The sequence below is a fragment of the Rhamphochromis sp. 'chilingali' genome, assembly GCF_963969265.1.
Source record: "Rhamphochromis sp. 'chilingali' genome assembly, chromosome: 1".
NCBI classification, from domain to species: domain Eukaryota; kingdom Metazoa; phylum Chordata; class Actinopteri; order Cichliformes; family Cichlidae; genus Rhamphochromis; species Rhamphochromis sp. 'chilingali'.
Window position 1 is genome coordinate 27,616,974 of NC_137929.1, and position 16,689 is coordinate 27,633,662.

General features: G+C 37.9%; 1 protein-coding gene across 1 annotated transcript; it reads left to right on the forward strand.

The window, feature by feature from the left end:
* Positions 1–8,396: 8,396 nt before the first annotated feature.
* Positions 8,397–15,868, forward strand: LOC308411702 (uncharacterized protein). Its single transcript, XM_080905699.1, has 7 exons — positions 8,397–9,018; positions 11,711–13,646; positions 13,734–13,906; positions 13,988–14,208; positions 14,376–14,505; positions 14,577–14,674; positions 15,034–15,868. Exons 2-7 carry the CDS (start codon positions 11,723–11,725, stop codon positions 15,281–15,283), a joined length of 2,796 nt encoding a protein of 931 aa, XP_080761825.1. The 5' UTR covers positions 8,397–9,018; positions 11,711–11,722; the 3' UTR covers positions 15,284–15,868.
* The last annotated feature ends 821 nt before the right edge of the window (positions 15,869–16,689 follow it).

Sequence of the window (16,689 nt, forward strand, 5' to 3'; positions counted from 1 at the left end):
CTGATTGGATCATATAGATGGAGTTTAGAACTTGATTTTTTTAGCCCATAGTTCCTGTATTTTGTCAACTGGAAAACACATAATTTATAATATAATAACTTTTTCATAATTATGGAATTATGAAAACAGTGGAAACATTTACTTTTTCTCCAGTAAATGAGGATAGTTTTCTTGGCAATATGAACAGCTGTATCTTGAATTTATCAGTATGCAAGTCCAAAGCCTGCTGGTATTATAATGTAGTGTTTCTCAGTTTTCAGTTTGTAAAGGCAGCAGCAGCATATTCTCGAAAAAAGTGTTTTATTTGAAATACAACACAATTTTTGTTTATTGGGGATATCAGTAAGAGACATCACTCTGTCAGTGAGGCTCTTCCTCTCTCCTTGTGAGAAAACTTGCATGATGTGTAGCAGCTGTAATGTTATCAGAATCTGTTTCCATTATGTGTCTTGTTTCTTTGTCTGAACAGCATTTCCTGCCCATGTAATGGTGGATTTCCTGTTAACAAACTAGACCCATTTCAAATGAAGCTCCACATATAGAAGTGCCTCCCAGAAAGCACAGACTTTCTTTTGCATTTGCTGCCTCAGTTCTTCCATTTCTGTGTGGAAACTAATCTATAAACAGAAATGAAAGTATCCTTTCAAGAAAATGCATCATTAACACATGAAAAAGATCAAACAAACAAAAATCATGATAAGCATGATCAAGGAAGTGGCCAATTTTCTTGCAAAGATAACCCAGAGGCCCAGACAGGCCACCAAGACCATATAAGGTTAGACATATCCAGTTCTGGGAACACGCGTTCCCAAGCCTGGGAACACTTTAGGCCAGCTGAGAGATATAATCTCTCCAGTGTGTGCTGGGTCTGTCTAAATACATTCATTTTAATAAAAATTAAAAATGAGAAATGTTATATTTTGCTTTAACAATTGACCATGTTAATTGACATTGAAATGGTTTTAACTTTAATTATTTAACTTTAGAACATCCATAGGTGCATCCTTGGTTGCCAGTCTTGAAGAAAACGAGCACATATCCAAACATGAAAGATGCATGACCCGGATACTTATTTAACACTTAATGGAGCGCTGTGGAGAAAGCTGATTATTTCTTATACATAAAGGGGCTTCTTGATCAGAACGTCAGGGACACTGAGCTGTGCTGGCCCAAGTAAAATGACACCAGTGGCAGCTCCTGAAGTGTGTGCACTGGGCTGATGAAGACAAAGAGGATCAGTTAAAGATATTTGGGTTCTTCCCCCCCCCCCCCCCCCCCAAAGCTTCTGCTCTTTGTGTTTGTTTATTTTACATGAAGTTTTTGTTTATCCAATTTTTTTAACCAATTAAATGCAACTGGTCTTGCTTACAGCCCAACTTTAGGAATAAAGGCAATTTTCGCATCATCAATAGTAGATCAGTTTCCATGTTTAAAGGACTGCCATGGCACACTATATGCAGGTATGTACACTTCAATGAATGGACACAACAATTGAAAAACCTGAATACTGGTCAGTATTTCAATCAGTATCATTGTGACCATAAAAAATAAATATACTCAATTCCAACATCTAAAAAATGTAAGCACATTATATGTCTTGATGCATGCTCAGTTATCCAGGTAAGTAAATCCCAAAAGGTTGATTCTGTTCATCTGGACATTTTCAGTGGAAGAAACGTTTCGTCACTCATCCAAGTGACTTCTTCAGTCATATGCACATTGTAGATGCATAAATAACATTTGTTTTAAATCTTTTGCGGAGTTGGCAAAAAGGTTTGTACAACCTTGTGACTGTATAAAGTATGTGAAACATGATACTTGATCTAACAGTACATTGCAAACATTCACAACCACAGACTGGTGTGCTTTATAGTTGTTTTGTCCTCTCTGAGCAAATGTCAAGCATAGTGTCCGAGCTCACCACTCCGGGATTACAGAGAACTGTATGCTCAACATTGTGAAGCCAATGTGAGCTCTAACTGGACAGATGGAAGGTTTGTCCAAGGCAGCTGCTTCTGCCTGCAGCTTAGAGAACTCACACTGGAGCACATCCAGAGCACAGACGAGGAACTCGTGGGCATCCCGCACACAGACACACACAGAACAAAACACAGTTTCAGGTGCAAATGTACAAACAGAGATGAGTGTGCTGCGTAGTGCACAAAGACAGCTGCTTACTTTCTGATCGTCATCGTCAAACTCTTGATGAGACTTGGTGACTGTGTTTTTAAAAGCAGTCAGGACAGAGCTTTTGTGCCAGCTGTCATTGAAGCGGCTCACTCATGGAGCTGTGGACTCCACAGAGGGAACAAATCTACAACTTACACAGTGAAACCTGATTCAACTCAAATATTCAGACAAATGAGAAAACTGTGATTAAATGTAGCTCATATCCAATACACACCGTAGTGGAGGGAGTTTACACCTCCATCAGCCTCTCTAACATAATGATGTAATGCAGACCTGCTGTCAGTGTAAATCTCCAGGACATGTCAGCAAAATCAAATTTAATAAACTGAAATGGGGGACTTACCTAACACTAATATTTCATATAGTACTTCAATCCAATAATGAGTTCAAGGAGTTTGTTTTAAAACATGATTGAACAGAAAACCAAAATGCGAATGTGGAAATAACAGTAGCCAGCTGCTGCCACAAGATGGCGGCAAAGTAAAGGTTGGCTGCAAAGCTTTATGACAGAAGCTGTTTGATAAGAAAGCAGAGAGATCGCTTTACTTTGGGACATTTTGGTCAATGTGTATTATTACATTTGATTAAACAAGCACTGATTTTCCTCCAGGCTTTCTGAAGCTCTGTCAAAGTTTTTCTTTTCGGTCTTTTTCAGTCCAGTCCTTGTACCAAAAAGTTATCTCATGAAACTGGATGAATGGAGGACAAAAGAATATGTTTCAGATCTAAAAACCCCACTATCTACACCAGCTGAATAGCATCTGAAAGTCATGTCTTTAAGAAACAGACAGAAGTCTAGCAAAGTCTCCACACAGGACCTGAGAGATGCATCTGAACCATCAGCTGATTCATCTACTTTTCACTGAATCAGAAATGATCTCACTGCTGGAACATAGGCTCTGTCATGCTAATCATTGACTTTGAAGTTCCTTAGAATTGCAAACATTCATTATATGCTGTATTTCTGTGTTTTAATAAATCAATTACACCTGGCTAAAGATTTTTTGCACAGTACTGCATATATGATGTGATCCTGTCATCCTTCTGTTAACTGGTTTAAATAACAGAAAGAAAGAGGATTTCCCTTCAAAATCATCAATTTACATTCAGTTTGCAGGAGAACAAAGTGCTGTTTTTGAAGCACTTGCTGTCAGCAAGTGCTGGGTGTCTGGGGGGGCTTGGACCTCTTTCCTATCGGGGTGGGGCTCTTCCAGGGGGCGGGTCTGAGGATTTTTCTACCAGCTATTTTTGTCCAAAGTTAATTGAAACTTGTGTTATATTCATTTATTATTAAAGTGGGGTTCAGCAGGTGGGAGAACTCTAAAATCAGTCGTAGTGGCTCAGCAATGGAAAAAGAATCACAATTTCTACTCAGAGTTCCAGCAGATTTTCTTTGTGTACAGGCTGTGATCAGCTGATCTGGGCTGCTGGTGCTCTGAGCAGTGGCCCCCCCCCCACACACACACACACATAAAACATATCAAGGATTGTATATTAACATAAAACTGTTGTCAGAACCACACTGAATTTCGCCAGAGACACACACACACTCACATATGAAGAGAGGGAGAGTATGCATTGTATGCAAATGGCTACCAAACAGCCATCATAATTCGTCATACAATGAGAACAGGACAAATCAACAATTGACAATGACTAATTAATATTAAAATCTGTAACATAATGTATTGTTTGGAGTTTAGTCTGTTACTGTTGCTATTTTTACCATTTCTTTTTGGAGCAACTGTAATCCACATTATTTCCTTAGGGATTAATAAAATATTCTGATTCTGATTGTTTCAGGATGACCTGCCATTATCCAATGACACATCTGCTTACCTGCATCTTTTGCTCGTTTCTCCTCCTCTTCTTTTCTCTTTTTTCTAAACTGAGCACCTGATGGCTTTGAACTTTTCGTGTCCATCTTACATTGGTTTTAATTTTGCACTCCAGTATGAGCACCCATTCCCCAACCTGAGGATCGCCACAACATAACCTAAGAGACCTACACCTTAGTTCACAGATTCACTTTGTCTAAGGTGTATTTCTGGGATTTCACACAACCCAGGATTCAAATCATGAATACATAATGGGCTTGGATTTACAACATTATGAATGAAATGTGCTCTATTTGGAAGCAGCAGGGCTCTCCTCCCCTTTCAACAGGTTGTGTGTGAGACTTTAAATCATCAAACTGTAAATTTTAAATAGTTATTGATCCCTTTACCCCGAGTCCTAAAGTGTATATTTATTTTCTTACTCTTCTTATATTTATTGTTTGTTTACTTGCACTGCTGTAACTGGAGCCTCGCCGTCTCGTCTCTCTATATACTGGACTGTATGTAGCGGAGATGACAATAAAGTTTACTTTGACTTCGGCAGTGAGCAGGCGCACCGAGGGCTCTCGCGCTCACTTTGAACATATAGAATTTCGAAAAAACATCGGTGCAAATTATAAGTCTGTATCATAATGTCTGGTGTTTTTGTGTTTGTTGTTTTGTTTTTATTTTGTTTTATTTTGCGAGTTAGTTATTAGTTAGTTATTAGATGCCGTTCCAGCCAGCCAGAGAATCCCCCACCGTCCTCTTACACCCAGCAAATGGGCGATAGAAAACCGATCCGTGCCTATGCCATTCCCACTATGCGCTGGCTGATGTCGGGGCAGCATGAGTAGGAGCAATTTTTTATTTTTATTTTGCCGATGCCCGTGATGCCGCCCCCCACCACGATGCCGCCCCGGGCAACCGCCCGTGTCGCCCGTATCTAAAACCGCTACTGGCTCTGAGGTTTATTGCTCTTTGTGGATTTACACACCTGAATTTAACAAGAAGTAAGCAGGTGTTTTATGAGTTGTCCAGGCTGATTTCCATCATCTACACTGACAGCACACTGTTTATCTTGTGTTTATACTAAACAGTATGAAGGGTACTCAGTGAATAAATCTAAGCATCGTCAGCTCAAAATCATCTCAGCTGCACTTGATGTGACCCAACTCTCACCATGAGCACCACAACCACCGTGCACCAGTCCAACACACTGCTTTACTTTAAACTGCGAGCTGCAAGCCAGTTTATCCTGTACTGAACTGTAGATTATTTTCATGCAACCTTTATAGTTAGTCTAGCTTAGCTTGTTTTGCAGCACTTTTCAATATATTGAAAAATGTAATGTCACATGTACAGATCCAATATGTGATTTTAAAACGTGAGGACTTACATATAATATTTAAACTTCCAGTTTATCAAATCCTACTCAGCAGTCCTTACCTTTAAATCGAACCTCTCTCCTTCCTCTGCTCTCCTGTCTTTCTTATCTTTCTCCATCTCTGAGTGAAAAACAGCAGCTGGACCGTTCACTAGCAGCACACTTCAAACACCACCACTCACAACCACTAGCACTTTATATAGCCTCTGTAGAAACTACCTACACCCTCACTTATCTTAACTGCACTACTGTATAGCTCTGTGTAAATAATCATTCTGTACATTCAATAATCTTTAATCCAACAACTGTTACAACTTGCATAGTTCCCATTTCTGTATAGCTGTATATCTCAGATTTCTGTAAAGTTATTTATTTCATATTTTGTATAGTTTTTCATATTTATATCCTGTTCATAGCCTGTACATAGCTTGTACTCACTACAGCCTGTACATACTTAGTTATAGAATATTCACAACATACTTCATACCGTGTACATTATAACATACCATAATAGACCCATTTCTGTAATATACTCACATATCTATATTATTGCTAATATATATTGTAATATATCTATATCACTAAAGCACTTCTGGATGGATGCAAACTGCATTTCGTTGCCCTGTACCTGTGCATGTGCAATGACAATAAAGTTGAATTCTATTCTATTCTATTCAAAGATTGTGTTTGCTGATGTTTGTTGAGCTGATGGAAATGTTGCATCTGAAACGACCTGCTACTTAAAAAGATTGTCCTCTTTATGCTCCTCTCACTCCTCTTTTGTATTCCTGGCTAGATGCTGAAGTACAGCAACTGCCTCTTGTTCTGCACCTTTTTGTTCTTTTTATGCTAATGGAAGGAGTTGAAAGAAGAAGAAGAACATTTTATTTTTTAATCTGAGTTTCTTAATGTTTTCAGAATTTTAAATTCTTCTCAGGCTGCCACACTGAAAGATTCATGGAAGCAAAACTAATAACTTAGAAACACTGACAGCCTTAGCTGTGTTTTAAAGTCTTCATGTGTAAAAGGATCCCTGTGTTCACACATGTTAGCAACTCATTCCCAGATATCAGTGTTGGAGAACTATAGCCAGTTCAGGCTCATTTGGTGTTTCACTTATTGTACCAAAAACCGTGTTTAAACTATTAAATTACACTCTGTACACCTGTTCTAAGGAGTTTTGGGTAAGGCCATCTATGAATGCTATTATAATTACATGAAATTAAAAATGTGGAATTCCATGTTAAAATGTAAAATAATGATTTTAGTACTTAGAAAAGGTTTGGGAGTCCTTTTAAAAGTAATACAATATGTTTAATAGGTTTAAAAGGGAAGTGAATGTGTTTGTGATCAGTAGCTGGATTGATAGAAGTTGCGACTGAAAGTACAAGAAGTTTGTGTAGGTGTGTATGTATGAATGACCATCTGCTCGACAGTCTTTGTTGATGTGCATATTTTGTGGAGTGACTGTGAGGAGCTGGGGACATTTCTGCTCCAAGCCACCGTTCAGCTGCTCACTTTTGTTTTATTTCAAGAGCCCACACCATCTCAGACATCTCTGATGATCACTCTGCATTCCTTCACACATAACTGTATATGTAGAGAAAACATGCCCTCCACCCTCTGGAAACGTGAATACAGAGCCGATGGAAGCAGTATAAAAACGTGACGTTAAAAAGACATCCACAACTACCACACTTGGACTATAAATAGCCGGTACACGGAGGTCCTCTGGATTTCAACATCAGACGTTCTGTAGACACAGTGAACCAAAACTGCACGTTCAAAAATTAAATATAAAAGATCTCACTCCAATGTCACTGATCGCAGTGGGTACTAACAAATGACTGTAGAAAAATGCTTCAGTGTGAATGTTATCAAACATTTTTTTGTAAGATTTTGGTTTACACTTGAATGTTACTCTAATGATATAGGCCTACACTAAGATTTATCAGTTAATTATCAATAAATGTATGAAAATATGATCGTAAATTGTGTTTTATCATGTGTTAATCATTGGAGTTGTCAATGGGTTTATGATACAGTATCGATTAAAACTCAGAAAAAATATGAATCACTTTTTTAAGGGAAACTACAATAGAATGTGAATAAATAGAACAAAATAGAATAGTCTTTTACTGTCTGTATTGTCACATATACAATGAAACTGTGTTGTTGTTGGGTTTTTTTTTTGGCTCTTTTAAAAAAAAAAAATAACAGAAAAGAAATAATATTTATTAAACAAAGATTATGTCAGTGTGAGCTATATGAGGGCAAGAATTGGACCAAAAGTGCAGGAAAGCAGAAAACTCAAAAACAGCTTTGTTGCTAAGTTTCTAAAGAAATAAAAGCAGGTTTAGGAGCAGGTGAGAAGACAGTTGAAACTAAAATAAAGAATCCGGGAAAGTAGAATTGAACACAAAGCACACGAGACACGAGACTTTCAGAATAACACAGGAAATAACTAAGACTGAAACCTGGGTTAAGACACACAAACTTGAAACAGACAAGAGAAACAAGAGAAAAGGAACAGAATGGAAATATAAAAGGAAGAGACAAATCTAACAACTAAAGCAAGCAGAGAACAAAAGGCACAGAATACAGGATCATAATAAGCACCAAGAAACTAAATAAAACTCTGTAACCACAAGGCTAAGTAACAATAAAGAATAAAGGACCAAAATACAAGATTATAAAAAACACAAGCTAGAAACCCCCTCATCATCCCCAAAACTCAAAACCCTGAGTACAAGGCCAAGGGACCATTACAGAACATTGGAGGTTTACTCTTTGAAAAACATGTTACCAACTGTAGCAGGATGTTTGCTGCCAGCAAAATCTTCATATTTGATAATACCGCTGTAAGGAATAAATCATTAACCTGCAGGCTAGGTTGGCAGCAGCAGTACAAAAATATCTTGTATCCTGACATACACTCAACCCCTCCCACTCCCTATCTAACAATTTTGCTGTATGTGTTATATAAATGGGAGGAGCCGGAAGATACCTGAGACCTTGACCTAAATGTAACAGCTGTACTTTACGTCGACGCTGTAAGTTCATTTCCTTACAATCCTCTGATTGTTGTTTAAGTTGTTGTTGTTTTTTAGCTTTATTGAGAAAAGACTGAAAAAACTGGGAGAGAGAGCAGAGGGCAGACAGGCAGTAAAAGACATTGGGGTGGATTTGTTTCCGGGCTCTGCTATAGCCTTACAGCATGTGGGTCACATGCTCAGTCAGGCCGTAGTGATCGATGTAGCGGTTCCGAATGACCGCAATATCAGGAAGAAGGAACACGAGAAGCTGGAGAAATACCAAGGGCTCAGAGAAGAGCTCGAGAGGATGTGGAGGGTGAAGGTAACGGTGGTCCCCGTGGTAATCGGAGCACTAGGTGTGGTGACTCCCAAGCTAGGCGAGTGGCTCCAGCAGATCCCGGGAACAACATCGGAGATCTCTGTCCAGAAGAGCGCAGTCCTGGGAACAGCTAAGATACTGCGCAGGACCCTCAAGCTCCCAGGCCTCTGGTAGAGGACCCGAGCTTGAAGGATAAACCGCCCGCAGGAGGAGCCGGAAGATACCTGAGACCTTGACCTAAATGTAACAGCTGTACTTTACGTCGACGCTGTAAGTTCATTTCCTTACAATCCTCTGATTGTTGTTTAAGTTGTTGTTGTTTTTTAGCTTTATTGAGAAAAGACTGAAAAAACTGGGAGAGAGAGCAGAGGGCAGACAGGCAGTAAAAGACATTGGGGTGGATTTGTGTATATATATATATATATATATATATATATATATATATATATATATATATATATATATATATATATATATATATATATACACACACAAAAGTATTGTAAAATAATCTCTGCTTGCTTAAGAAAAGCACTGAGCTAACGGGGAGTGTTGGGTTGTAATTTGATCCCATTTGCAATGTTTGGGTTGGTATGAGGGGCCGTACAAGCCAAAATTCATACTTTCACTCTCACATACATATATTCTTCTTTCAGGCACATGTATTGTCACTCTCACATACATATATTTTCACTCTCACACACATATATTCTTCTTTCACACACATATATTTTCACTCTCACGTAGTTTTATTTTAATTTTTATATTTAGATATTTTTATTCTCATGTTTACACATTTTCATTACTACTTACTCGACAAATTAACTGCAATACTAGCAAAGAAAGCAGGATGACTTTGAACAGCTTCATTGCTTGGTTCTTCTGGTTTAGGTCTGGGTATGTCAAGTAAGTTCTCCAAGTGTATTACATTTCCTGGTTTAAGAATAACTTCCTGCTTAAAGGATTAACGTCCTGTGTTAGGAAATGCAGATGTGAATGTCAGAGTGTATGTATGCAAGGGTAAAGGATAAACACTGGGATTGTATGTATATATGAGTATAGGAGTACAAATATATATGTGTTGAAAGGTAAAGTGTATGTATATATATGTATGACTAGAAAGGGCTGCACCTGCAAGGAGAATAAATATATGTCAGCATAAAAATATGTAGCATTAAGAAAAATAGAATACATGTGTGTGAAAGGAAGATTAATGGATTTATGTGAGAGTGAATATACATGGATATGAAATAAGAATAAAGGTGTGCGAGATGACAATATATGTATGTGAGAGTGAAAATATATGTATGTATGTGAGAGTGACAATACATCAGAATCAGAAAGGGTTTTATTGCCAAATGTTGAGCAGGTTTACTGTTGTGATATTTTGATACCATGGTAGCATTTACAGGATATTGTTTTATTGTGATATTATACAGAAAAGAGTTACTCAATAAGGCCCATTTAATAGTTGTTTTTCTCTTTCTCTCTGACCCAAGAATTGATGTGTAAGACTCACAGGCTGGTACCCCAAGGTCGAAAATACCACAGAGACGAGACCACTTCCTTACTCCCATCCTCCCTTTTTCTTTATCTCTTAGAAAAAGGCTCGTTAAAGGCCAGGTGGTTTGTTTCAGAATTCACTAATGAAAGAACTCTGTATTCTATGTCTAGGAGTGTATTTTGCTGGGATGATCATAAATTGTAGCTGAACTGATAAACTACACACAGGATACTTCTTTGCTCACAAGGCAGGAAGACGTTTCCTTATTTGGTCTGTACTGGTTTGAACTGAGAACTTGCTGACACACGAACCTTTTTTTCCTCTATATAAGCTGTTATGTACTAAATAAACCTTTGAGTCGATTGGGAAGGCAACCTAAAGCAGTCTCTGTTTTCTTGTTCTCCCAAGCTGCTCCCGAGCTCGTACTAACACGCTGAATGGCATACCTGAGTGTTACTTTGAATAATTAGGAATCTTAGAAGGAAAGGACAGAACTCTGCTTATCGCTCGTGCCTTGGAGGGAAAACCGGGATGGACATTTTTTCCTTCATTTACAACATTAAGAAATTGCTGCGGTGCTTCAGTGCAAACATACTGTCATAGAAAATAAAAATAAGAATACATGTGCCTGAAAGAAGAATATATCAGAATCATCAGAATCAGAATACTTTATTTATCCCTGGGGGAAATTATTTTTTGTTACAGTGCTCCATTATAAACCAACATTAAGACAAGACAGACAATACACTAACTAAGAATAGTACAATATATACATATGTATACATACATACATACATACATACATAAGTCACTCATAAATAAATAGCTGGAAAAGAAACGTGTAGTTGTAGCAGCAAACCGTGTGTTAAGTGGATGCGTTGTACAGGGAGATGGCCACAGGCAGGAAAGATTTCCTGTGTCGTTCAGTGGTGCTTTTCGGTAATCTCAGTCTCTCACTGAACGTGCTCCTGTGACTGACCAGCATGTCATGGAGTGGGTGGGAGGTGTTATCCAACATTGTATGTGTATGTGAGAGTGAAAGTATGAATTTTGGCTTGTACAGCCCCTCATAGGTTGGGTTATGTTTGTTCACTTTGTTCAACAAGGAAGTTCAAAGTTTAAGTGGTATGGCAACCCTTGTCTAAGATATCATTGTTAAGAATATACTTCAGTATCTTAGGAATTTTGCGATTAAGGACCCGTGTAAATTGTCTCCAAATACAAATGTACTACTTTATATTGTAATATAACATTACATCGTCTGCTGCCCTCATGACCCAGCCCCATATAAGCGGAAGAAGATGGATATTGCATTTATTATTTGTGTCCAAATCTGTTGCTCTCTATTCCAAGTTGATATTTTTGCGCAGAGTTTTGTTTAGGTTTCTGAAACCAAGTTTAAAGCAGAACCAAATTCAGTATCACTTTGCTAATATTAATTCTTTCTCTCTTCCACAGGCAAGCAAAGAAATGAATTTTCCAGTGGCACAGTTTCAACTGACACTCCCCCAACCAACAGACACACATCCTGTAGTACAGTGTATATTTAACGATAACTGCAAAAAGCTCAAGAAATTACTGAGGGACAATGACATTAATAGACTTTACCCTTCTAGAGAGTGGAGTCAATGCATAACACCATTGATTGCTGCTGTTGTAAAACACAGGAGAGAATTATGTACTTATCTCTTGAAACAAGGTGCAGACCCAAATAAACCTTCTCAATATGGCTTGACACCTTTGCATTATGTCTCACTTTCCAATGCTCCACTTTTTTTTGTGGAGAAACTTCTAGAAGCAAAGGCTGCTCCAAATGGATGCCATGATTTCACACCACTACTTACTGCTGCCAAGAATGACAGAGAAGATGTCGTAAATGTGCTTCTTTCTGCTGGTGCACCGGTAACACTCTTACCTGTAACTCATCCTGAGCATTCAGTTCACAACAAAAGATTATCTGAGATGATTCATAAAATTGCATCCAAAGGAAATGAATTCTGTTCCAAAATCAAATATTTTTTGGATGCTACAATTGCTATTTCCGAAAAAACACCTGAAGAAGTCTTCAGAACTTTTAACAGTCAGATGCTGTTGGAAGATCCTCAGAACCATGTAACCATGATTGAACTTCTCTTTACTGTTACAGGGCCAGATGCAGATAAATACTGCCAGGCGTGTATTAAATGGCTAAAGGAAACTGGAAATGTGAACACTTATATTGCATGTGCAGCCAGTCGTTTTCCAAACATCACTAAGACACATGTAAAGCTGGCAGTTGAAAGTTTGAATGCAGTTTTCTGTACAATGGATGACATAACAAATGAGCATGCAGTAGCTATAGTTCCACAACTACTGAAACAGCTTGACTCAAAAGACAGTGGTGTTTGTGAAGCAGTGTTACAAACACTGTATGTGATAACACAGAAAACAAAAGGCACACAGGACTGGGACTTAGACTTTTTCGAGAAGTTATGCAGAACAGTCGCCCCTTTTGTAAATGAGAAGCTCTCGACTAACATCAGGGTCTATACATACGGTATATTGGCAAACCTACGGTTAATCGAACAGGCAGCTAACATTTTTACATCAGTGGGTGTAACTTCAGTGCCCGAGGACATACTGACATCAGCTGATATGAAAATGAATGACAAGCTAAAAGAGGTGCTGAGAAGTCTGAAAGAATATCTGAGCAAACCAAACTCAGAATGTGAGGGAAATGCAGCATCGTCTGTGGCCAAGAAGAAAAAGAAAAGGAAAAAGAAAAAGAAGGAAAAGACACAAAAGCAAGAAAACCCAAATGCTGAAGTTTCCACTGCAGCAACTGATCCAACAACAAAAGTTCCTGTTGTAGAATCAACTTCAAATGTGAAGCCTTTTGACTACAGCACCATTGAAAAATCAGAAAAACTAAACTGGGATCCAGTCAGCAAGAGGTGGAAGGACAAACTGGAGATGCTTGCTGGCTCAGATGACAGTAAAATATCCAGAATCAGAAGCATTATTTATGTGAATGATGCAGAATTCAGAATAGCAAAGGGAAGCGATGGTACTGAAGTCTTCTTGGGGCTGAGAGAGGACGGCACAGAAGTTGCCATTAAGAGAATGTCTAAAAGCAACTATGACGAGCTGAAGAACGAAGAAGTAATTCTACGACATCCTGAACTCGATCATCCTTATATCGTACGATATGTTGATGCTGCAGAGGACGAGAACTTTGGATATCTTTGTCTGCAACTTTGTGAATACACCCTGGAAGAATATATCAGGAACAATGACCATGACCCACTGATGTTAAAGAAACTTGTCAAACAAGTTCTTGAAAGTCTAAAGGTGCTTCACTGTGGAAATCCTAAAATTCTTCACCGAGATCTCAAACCCCAGAACGTTTTGATTGGTAAGACACGATTAAATTTCAGGAAAAAAAAACATTTTAATTAATGTTTACCAGATATGATTTTATTTAATATCATTCCTCCTGCAGATGTTACTGGGAGGGCGAGATTAGCTGATTTTGGCATAAGCAGACGCTTACTCAAAGGCCAAACAACTTTACGTACACGCAGTGCAGGAACCAAATGTTGGATGGCCCGAGAGACTTTAGCAGAAGAAGCAGAAGAATCTGTGATATCATACAAGTCAAGCGCTGACATCCAGGTAAAGTCTGAACACAAACTTGATTAACTGAAAAATGACTTGGTAAACATACCTAAACTGATAATATGTGTTGTTATTAAGGTTGCAGGCATGCTGATCTATTATATCCTCTCTGGAGGCCACCATCCATTTGGCAAATCCTTTGAATGCGAGTCCAACATTTACTATGGGAAGTACAGTTTGGATCACGTTCAAGATGTGGTGGCAAAGGATCTCATCGAGTGGATGATCAACAAAGAGCCAAAGGACAGACCCAAAGTAGAAGAATGCTTAAAACATCCCTTCTTCTGGACTTCTGAAAAGTGAGGGAATTATTGACAATTAATAAAAATCATATTTTTATGATTCTTGATTTCTGCCTGTCAAAGAGGGATACAGATGTTCAAAAAAATTTAAATGCTCAATGCTGCTTTTTTTGCATTTATTTATTATTATTTTTTATATTTATTTTTAATAATTTCCTTTCCAGGAAAACTGAATACTTGAGAAAGATCGGTAACAGAGACGACGTCGCAAACTATAGAAAGGCTGAACAGGAGCTGATTGATTCTGTAGAAAAATGTGCTGTGGACGGATCCTTTAAGCAGTGGAAAAATAAGGTGACTGTAACATCAAATATCAAATGTCTAGATTCCTAAAATCTGCTTCATAACCAATGTTTTTGTTGCAGTTTCCACAAGAGCTGGTTCAGAAATTGGAAGGTAAAAAGCCCTACACTGAAAACACGTTGGGATTACTGTGCTTTATACGCAATCTCCATGAACATTAGTGAGTTAAACTAAATGATTCTATCTATCTATCTATCTATCTATCTATCTATCTATCTATCTATCTATCTATCTATCTATCTATCTATCTATCTATCTATCTATCTATCTATCTATCTATCTATCTATCTATCTATCTATCTATCTATCTATCTATCTATCTATCTATCTATCTATCTATCTATCTATCTATCTATCTATCTATCTATCTATCTATCTATCTATCTATCTATCTATCTATCTATCTATCTATCTATCTATCTATCTATCTATCTATCTATCTATCTATCTATCTATCTATCTATCTATCTATCTATCTATCTATCAATCATACAGTAATAAAACCTTCCTTGTTCACAGTGCCAAGGAAGCAGCCCAAATTGATGTTCTGGTATTGTTTCCTGATCTCTTTGGGAGTATTTACACATTTGCAAAAAACCAAGGCTGGAATTTAGAGACACCATTAAAGGAAATGTTTCAAAGAGAAGACAGCGAGGATATTAGCACAGTTTTGATGATGCCATCTAAAAGCACGGAGGAGTCCCTGGATGTCCCCGTTCAAGAGTCTCAACCCAGTGAAGTCAAAGTTGTCAGCAGCCATAAAAAATAAAATAATAACTGCAAGTAGAGCAGAGATGTCATGCCGGTGTGCCTCCTGCTGCTCTGTTAGTTCTTAAGGCATCACGACAGAAGACACTGATCTGCTGTGGTGATCCACATGTTTGCACATAGTTGCTGTTCCTCACACAGCCCTACATTTCACCAGCACTAATAATGCACCAACTTGAAGTTAGATTTGTGCCTTCATGGAGCCACGACCAAGACCCTGAGACTAAACCAGCTAAATGGATTTTAGACACGGTGTATGATTTATACTGTCTTGTGTAAAACAAGTGCCTGATGTTTTTAAAAAAGTAGTTATTGATTTTTAAAAGTATGAAAGAAATAGATTAGAATTACTATTTTTCGAGTCTCTTTGATTTAATTTTGTTTTTGTGAGGTTGTGTACTGTATTTACACACAGTTATGCTACTTTTAGGTTGTAGTTTCTAATTCATTCATACATTCATTAAGAAACACAAGAAGAAACAATGAGGTGTACTTAAAGAGTGGAACTTAGTAAGATGAGTAGCAAACAGAGAGCTAGCTCTAGAAAAAATACCATTATATTTTTATTCAGTTAATCTTCATTGTAATGTTACAGTTTTTCTCAGTCGCTTTGGTGCGTTTCTCAGATCAGAATTGAAATTCTCATAACTATTAGTTCAACCTCCACAACACTCAGTCATTTGTGCACATCATAGTAGCAATTTCTCCTCTCTCTGAACAAACTGCAAATGATTTTGGACATGAATCAGTTGCTTCCATACATTTCCCTGCTGCTTTCTGACATTTCCATTTGCTTATGTCATGTCAGTCAAAAGTAATCATACCTATGGATGCTGAATAGTCATTCCCAATAAAACTAATAGTCATACATCCATTGCTTAAGTCATCACACACAAAATTGTTGAACTAGTTATCACATGCCAAATATTGGCCATCTGTCAAGCAAATCCTATACCTTTCTGTATCATTGTTCCTGGAAATGTCTCCGAAATTGAACAATTGATCTCAGGTGAATTACAGCTGTCACTCATGAGGAGGCTCTACCAAATGGGTGATTTTATGTTTACATGTATTCTACAGTGAACAAGTGACTGTAGCATATTTTTCTTTTGCACAATTCTGTAGGATTACAAACACTTCTACACAATGGAAATGTGAAACGTACGTATTCAGTGTCTTAGTTACTCCCAAGACTCCCATAACATCTACAGTGACTTTACTGCACATTTCAGATGGCTGTACAGGTAGGCCATAGTGCTGTTGTCAGCATTTTCAGGTGTCACCAATTGTTTTTGCAATGGGAAACACTGAAATTATAAACTGTCATAGTGGAAACATGACAATGCCATTTGACTATCTTGTTCATAAAGATGGTGTCAAGACTTTTCATTTTGATGGCACTGACTG

Excerpts from the sequence above, each read along its gene's own strand:
- LOC308411702 (XM_080905699.1), top strand. The coding sequence starts at position 11,723 with ATGAATTTTCCAGTGGCACAGTTTCAACTGACACTCCCCCAACCAACA. Across the intron at positions 14,506-14,576 it reads TTAAGCAGTGGAAAAATAAG|TTTCCACAAGAGCTGGTTCA; the intron begins GTGACTGTAACA and ends TTTTTGTTGCAG. Across the intron at positions 14,675-15,033 it reads CGCAATCTCCATGAACATTA|TGCCAAGGAAGCAGCCCAAA; the intron begins GTGAGTTAAACT and ends CCTTGTTCACAG.